The sequence below is a fragment of the Cryptomeria japonica genome, chromosome 10, assembly GCF_030272615.1.
Source record: "Cryptomeria japonica chromosome 10, Sugi_1.0, whole genome shotgun sequence".
In the NCBI taxonomy this organism is placed as follows: Eukaryota; Viridiplantae; Streptophyta; class Pinopsida; order Cupressales; family Cupressaceae; genus Cryptomeria; species Cryptomeria japonica.
The window spans coordinates 778107484-778114759 of record NC_081414.1 but is presented as its reverse complement, the minus strand read 5'-3'; the positions used below and the strand labels follow the sequence as shown (position 1 = coordinate 778114759).

Sequence of the window (7276 nt, the reverse complement as noted above, 5' to 3'; positions counted from 1 at the left end):
GTGAGCCGTGGGCTTTTCTATTTACGTGCAGTAAACGGAACTGCATGAGCCGTGGACTTTTCTATTTAAGTTTGAAAATCAACCAGAACCAAAGGGTCATCAAGGTAAACTTCTTTCCCTTGATGAGTTTTAAGAAAAATACCAACGCTCTGGTTGCAGAACTGGAGAGGAAGAACTCGGTTCTAGCAACGTGTCGTACGGAACAGATGACTTTAATCCTCGATAGCCGTTTCCGTTACGACAAGGGCAGGGCATGTGGCCGCCCCTTCGTTTCATTGACGGCACTACTCTGGCAAAGTCGCTCATTGCGTAGCCTGTTTATTTTCTATTTAATTTCGAAAACACAATTGTTAGGCCATGGTTATTGAAATGGAAAAGAAGTATGTGTTCCTAGCAATTACTGTGATTATTGCAGCGCATTATTGCAGCTCACTAGCAGTGGATGGTGGAGATACTCTTCTCTTGGAGGCTTCGCTCACTGTAAATCAGACCCTAATTTCGAAAAAAGGCACTTTTGCATTCGGTTTTTTCTGTCCGAGAGGAACTAATAATTGGTATATTGGCGTCTGGTATGCATCAATCTCTCAGAAGACCACTGTTTGGGTGGCTAACAGAGAAAATCCTGTCAGAAACATGCCTGGCGTGCTGAAATTTTCGAGAGATGGTCACCTCAGATTGTTTGATAGAAAGGGCCGGTCCGTTTGGTCGACTGATATTGGCCAGAAAGGATCACTAGCAGTGATAATGGACTCTGGTAATTTCATTATGTTGGGTCACGGCCACAACAAGTCTGCGATTGTTTGGGAGAGTTTCGCGCATCCAACTGATACATGGTTGCCTGGCATGAAGATGTGGAAAAGCATGAAGCTTACTTCCTGGAAGAGTTCTTCAGATCCTGCAACTGGGCTCTTCTCTTACGGAATGGACATGTCTCCAGGAAAGACACAGATGATGATGTTCTATAACAACACGATTCCATACCTGTCCAGTGGAGAATGGACTAGGGGTTATTTTGCCAAGATCCCCGAGTCGGAGGGTCAGAAGACAATCGAAATGTCCTGTGTGAGGGTTTCTCCTTCAAGCATATACTATAATTTTACCATAAGCCCGTTAGATCAAACCCTACATACCCTCGGGCGGCTCCTGTTTTCTGAGAACGGCGAACTACAACTCTACTACTGGATGGATAATAATCGATGGAGTCTGCGGTGGTCGACATACCGAGGTCAATGCAGTGACTATGAAATTTGCGGGGCGTATGGACTGTGCAATACCAATGATCTGTGTACTTGTGTTCAGGGCTTCACGCCCAAGAATAAATCGCAAGGTTGGTGGTCAAGCGGATGTGTTCGGCGAAGGCCGCTACAGTGCTCTGCCACAGAGGGCACAACCGACGGCTGATCGGGGAGGATCTAGAAGACTTGACCTCCCCCTCTCTACTTTTTCTCTGCATCGCTAAGACCAAGCGGATTCCTTGGACATGATAGGGGCTAAGTTTCTATTGAAAGTAATGAAGCCTATATTAAGGAGGTGGCAGTTCAAACCACCAACCCCCTCGCTTACTGTTCATGCCTCACAGCTGGTGCTTCCCCATAGCCTTAAAACAAATTTTGTTTGGAAACAAAGGCAGTCCGTGGAGGTAGGGCCCAAGCCCCTTCATTTACATAAGATCAAAACAATAATTAAACCATACAAACCCGAAATTAAAGAGAGTCCATGTTATAATATTTTAAGCCATTATTAAAAGATTATAAGGCTCAAATTAGGGTGCATGGAATATTTGTAAAATATTATTGTTTTAACCCCATTTTAGCATATGAAATTGTATATAACTGGGAGTGTTTGTCTTGTAGAGGCAATCAATTTTTCATTGTGAGAAGAATTTAGAATTTCTCTTGAAAAGAAATTGGAGAACAAGAGTCTCCCTGATTTTTGTAAGCGCAAAAATATTTGTTAAATTGTAATACTCTCTAGTGCAATTGGGTTAAGAGGCAATTGAAGCCTAGCCCGTGAAGAAGAGTATGCGAGTGTCTTTAGGTGCGTGTGGAGATTGTGAGAAATGTTGCAAGTTTGAAGCTTGGATGATGTAATAAGGTGGTTTATGCTTGGTGTCATCAATAAAGCAGTCCTACATTGAGAAGCGGACCCGAAGATGTAGCTCATATTGAGTGAACTCTGTTATCAAGCTCATGATCTCTCTTCTATCTACTAATTCTCTTTTATTTGATTGATTTTCAATTTTTTCTTTATGTTATTGTTTAACATTATTAAGTTGTGCAAAGGATTAATTGAGCTTAGCTTTTGTAATTTCAACGGTTAAAAAACATAACCACATAATTCTGTTTGCGATTGGGAAAAATCTGTAATTCAAATCAAGCACAATTTTATTTGTAAGCCTTAATTTCAGATCAAGTGGTATCAGAGCAGTTTAACAGAAAAAAAATTGCAAGTGGTGGATGTTAACCAGGTTGAAATTAAAGCAAGGAGAAGGTGCACTTGAAGAATTTAATCCAGAGATCCGATCGAGGCGAGTTACTCGAAGATCAACCATGGCACAATTAGAAGAAGGAAAACATGTTAATCCTGAACTCTTTGAGAATGAAGAACAATATTGTAAAGCATTCCTAGACATGAAGATGATGGTGGAAGAGTTATACAAGGATAGGCAGAAGAAAAAGGAAAGAAAAGACAAAAAGAAGAAGAAGGAAGGTGAATTCCCTTCGAAAGACGTCAAAGAAAAAGGAGTAGGAGGTGGTAGTGACCCTCCTGAACCTCCATCCCCATCTTCTTTTTCGTCTTCTTCTTCTTCATCCTCTTCATCTTCTTCTTCTACTTCTTCCCCCAAGAAAAAACAACCTGTACAGTCTGAGTCTAATTCACCTTTGTTAAAGCTTGATGTTAAATTTGAATTACCAACCTATAATGGAGAAGTGGATGCAGAAAAACTTGATAATTGGATAAAACAAGTTGAAGTTTATTGCAGGATTCAGAAGTTTACTAATGACGCTTCAAAGATCCAATTAGCCACTCTTTGCTTGGGAGGCACAACCTTAATCTGGTGGGAGAGCAGAACTTAGGAAGATCTTAGCCGATATGGTAAAATAATTTCTTCTTGGTTTGAGTTTACAGCTACACTTAAGAAACAATTTTATCCATTAGGTCACATGCAAAAAGTAGTAATGAATTGGCAATCATGAAGGCAAGAGAAAGGACAAAGTGTGCAGGAATATACACAGGAGTTTAGAAAAAGAGCTTTAATTTTGGGCATTCCTTTATACATGCAAGAAACTTTGTTAAAGTATATAGGTGGATTGCATGAGAATTTGAGACATACAATACTTATGTTTAATCCAACTAACCTTGATGAAGTTAGTGTGCAAGCCATTCATCTTGAAATAGGCTCAAGGAATAGCCATGATAGTCTTTTCATGGAATCCAGTTTACACAAAGGGAGCAAGAAAGGGAAGGAGACAATGCAGTGAACAATTTCTGTGAAGAATGAGGAGGAGAAGCCTTATTTCTCACACTGCAAAAGAGAAGGACATGAAGATGCAAAATGTTGGAAATTGCATCCTGATCAGAAACCCAAGTGGCTCAAGAATCAAAAGGGTAAGCAAAAGACCACAGCTATCATGCAAGACCTTGGTTCAGATTCGGGTGATGAATCCAAGATAACAGTTGTGGGTATAAAAGGTATTGTTCCTGTTGCTAATTCTAGTTCCCATACTTCCTCTATGAAGTGTAATGAGGTCTTTGTTGAAAGAAAAAGGACTGAATTGTTTCACATAAGGGCTATTGAAAAACAAACTAAAATTGATACACTCATAGATAGTGGATCACAAGTGAACTTAATCTCTGAACAAGTTGTTAAGAAATTGGGATTAAAAACAACACCTCATCCTAAACCATATCCATTGGGTTGGGTGCATGATAATGCTCGGTTACATGTATCAAATCAATGTAAACTCCGATTTGCAATCACATCCAAGTTTGTAGATGAGGTAGAGTTAGATGTAATTCTGCTTGACATCTGTGGGATGGTTCTAGGCAGTCCTTATTTGTATGACAGGAAGGCCATTTTTTATAGGGAACATAACAAGTACCATTTGTTTAAAGATGGAATTGAATTCATTGTGAAAGCTCATCGCATGAAGAATGATAGATCTATTGTAAGCACAGGAAATTTGAAGATGATTATAAATTCAAGCAATACATTAACCCTCAAGTCTGTAACAGCTAGTGATATTAAGCATGAAGATTCTAATCATGATAAAATGTCACATATAGCACAGTGTGAGGAGCAGTTGCAAGTATATCTAAGCCTTCAGCCAAAGGTGGTAAAAGAGGGTTTGAATGATTCATTTTCTAATGATGTTCCTGTTCAGGAGATCCAGCACGTTGATACTTTTTCTTCTGCATCATTTTATTCAGTCTTGTTTGCTATTCTGCTAGTTAGTTCTATGTGGATGATGGATGCGACAATGAATATTGGTGAAATTACAGTTGATTGTATCAGCAAAGTTATCTCATTTTTCATCTTATTTGTGATGAGTCAGATGTTCGGAATCCCAATAGGGTGGACAAATGATACTGGGCAAGTGAGGCAACAATGCCCTCACTTAAATTCTATGTAAAAGTAGACCTTTTGGTGGTCCAAAATCTTCTCAATTGGGAGGAATGATCCGGGAGGATCTAGAAGACTTGACCTCCCCCTCTTTACTTTTTCTCTGCATCACTCAGACCAAGCAGATTCCTTGGACATGAGAGGGGCTAAGTTTCTATTGAAAGTAATGAAGCCTATATTAAGGAGGTGGTAGTTCAAACCACCAACCCCTCCGCTTACTGTTCATGCCTCATAGCTGGTGCTTCCGCATAGCCTTAAAACAAATTTTGTTTGGAAACAAAGGCAGTCCGTGGAGGTAGGGCCCGAGCCCCTTCATTTACATAAGATCAAAACAATAATTAAACCATACAAACCCGAAATTAAGGAGAGCCCATGTTATAATATTTTAAGCCATTATTAAAAGATTATAAGGCTCGAATTAGGGTGTATGGAATATTTATAAAATATTATTGTTTTAACCCCATTTTAGCATATGAAATTGTATATAACTGGGAGTGTTTGTCTTGTAGAGGCAATCAATTTTTCATTGCGAGAAGAATTTAGAATTTCTCTTGAAAAGAAATTGGAGAACAAGAGTCTCCCTGATTTTTGTAAGCACAAAAACATTTGTTAAATTGTAATACTCTCCAGTGCAATTGGGTTAAGAGGCAATTGAAGCCTAGCCCATGAAGAAGAGTATGCGAGTGTCTTTAGGTGCGTGTGGAGATTGTGAGAGATGTTGCAAGTTTGAAGCTTGGATGATGTAATAAGGTGGTTTATGCTTGGCGTCATCAATAAAGTGGTCCTACATTGAGAAGCGGACCTGGAGACGTAGCTCATATTGAGTGAACTCCGTTATCAAGCTCATGATCTCTCTTCTATCTACTAATTCTCTTTTATTCGATTGATTTTCAATTTCTTCTTTATGTTATTGTTTAACATTATTAAGTTGTGCAAAGGATTAATTGAGCTTAGCTTTTGTAATTTCAATGGTTAAAAAACATAATCACGTAATTCTGTTTGCGATTGGGAAAAATCTGTAATTCAAATTAAACACAATTTTATTTGTAAGCCTTAATTTCAGATCAACGGCTTCCAAGAAGCCAAGAATCAATACTTGTCTTTTAAAAAAGCTGTTGTATACAGCAACGAGCAAACACAGCAAGGCTGCCGGACTGCTTGTCTCAACAATTGCTCCTGCACAGCTTTTGCTTTTGCTATTTCTGATCCACCCGTTTGTAGATTGTGGTTTTGAGATTTATTTGGAATGCGCGTTTCGTCGGAGGGCCAATCCATCTTCGTTAGGCTGGCTGCTTCGGAGTTTCCGCACGTGACATCAGAGCACAGCAACAAAGCCCATGCACTTCCTATTTTACTTTCTAGCGCTGCATCCTTTTTTGTTGCTTCGGCTTTCCTGTCGGTCGCATTTATTCTGTGGAAACGTCAAAGAATGAGGAAGAAAACCGTTGAAGAGGACGTGCCAATGTCGCTCAAAAAGTTCACTTACAAAGAGTTGCGAATCGCAACGGAGAATTTCAAGCATAAATTCCACCCAAGGAGAAAAACAATTCCGTGCTGAAATAATCACCACTGGCAGAATACAGCATGTGAATTTGGTCAGGCTATGGGGATTCTGCGTAGAGCATTCACGAAGGTTACTGGTCTATGCCTACATGCCCAACGGCTCCCTAAACTCCTTCCTCTTCTCTGAGTCGGAAGACGCAGAGAAGGTGTTGGACTGGATGGAAGACCCGGTTTGAAATCGCACTGGGCACTGCACGAGGATTAGTTTATCTGCATGAGGAATGCAGGGATCGCATCATTCACTGCGATATCAAGCCTGAAAACATTCTCCTGGATGACGACTTCAACCCAAAGTTGGGAGATTTTGGGCTGGCAAAGCTGATTGGTAGAGATTTCAGCCGGGTACTGACGACCACAAGAGGAACTCGTGGTTACTTGGCTCCCGAGTGGATCTCTGGCCTTCCTATCACTACCAAGGCGGACGTATACAGTTTTGGCATGACATTGTTAGAAATTATATCCGGCCGAAGAAATCTTGATCTAATGGAGGAAAGTAAGGTGTACTTTCCTACATAAGCTTTATCTTAAACTCAGAGGGGAAACATAATAGGCCTTGTGGACGCAAGGATAGCAATTGAGGCGGATATCGAAGAGGTGAGAAGAGTCGCTATGGTGGCTGGGCTGTGCATTCAAGACGATGAGAATGAGAGGCCGAGCATGAATGAAGTGGTGAAGATATTAGAAGGCACGATGGGGGCTCCTGTGCTACAAATTCCGAGGTCCTTACAGGTCCTATTAGATCAGATAGTAGACGAGGACAATGGTAGCTTCGGTCAACATCCTTCCATATTAAGTGACTCCATATCCGAGCCGGTTTCAAGAGAAAAGTTTAAAAATATTAAACTCGAAAATATTAAATATTTATAAATAATAATAAAGAATTTGATTGTAGTGACTTTGAAGTCAAATGGTTCAATAAATCCTTCACTCCACTTAAAGGAAATTTAAAAATGTAATGTGCAACATAGATGAACATAATTCATAAATCGGTGGTCCTACATTTCAATAATTTATAATACTAGTAAAGAGAACAAATTTCTAAACAAGTTTGTGACATTGCTTAGAAGTCTCCCTTTAATACATATTTTG

General features: G+C 39.8%; 2 protein-coding genes across 2 annotated transcripts; both read left to right on the top strand.

The window, feature by feature from the left end:
• The first annotated feature begins 357 nt into the window (after positions 1–357).
• On the top strand, positions 358–1401 carry LOC131076070 (S-locus-specific glycoprotein S13-like). The gene has a single exon (XM_059212811.1). The coding sequence runs from the start codon at positions 358–360 to the stop codon at positions 1399–1401; it is 1044 nt and encodes a 347-aa protein (XP_059068794.1).
• Positions 1402–5870: 4469 nt separating this feature from the next.
• LOC131859233 (G-type lectin S-receptor-like serine/threonine-protein kinase At2g19130) lies at positions 5871–7054 on the top strand. Its single transcript, XM_059212810.1, has 3 exons — positions 5871–6175; positions 6415–6610; positions 6722–7054. Exons 1-3 carry the CDS (start codon positions 5871–5873, stop codon positions 7052–7054), a joined length of 834 nt encoding a protein of 277 aa, XP_059068793.1.
• The last annotated feature ends 222 nt before the right edge of the window (positions 7055–7276 follow it).

Coding starts and splice junctions, on each gene's coding strand:
- LOC131076070 (XM_059212811.1), top strand. CDS start 358: ATGGTTATTGAAATGGAAAAGAAGTATGTGTTCCTAGCAATTACTGTG.
- LOC131859233 (XM_059212810.1), top strand. CDS start 5,871: ATGCGCGTTTCGTCGGAGGGCCAATCCATCTTCGTTAGGCTGGCTGCT. Junction 6,176..6,414: donor CCAAGGAGAAAAACAATTCC/GTGCTGAAATAA, acceptor TGAGGAATGCAG/GGATCGCATCATTCACTGCG. Junction 6,611..6,721: donor CTATCACTACCAAGGCGGAC/GTATACAGTTTT, acceptor TCTTAAACTCAG/AGGGGAAACATAATAGGCCT.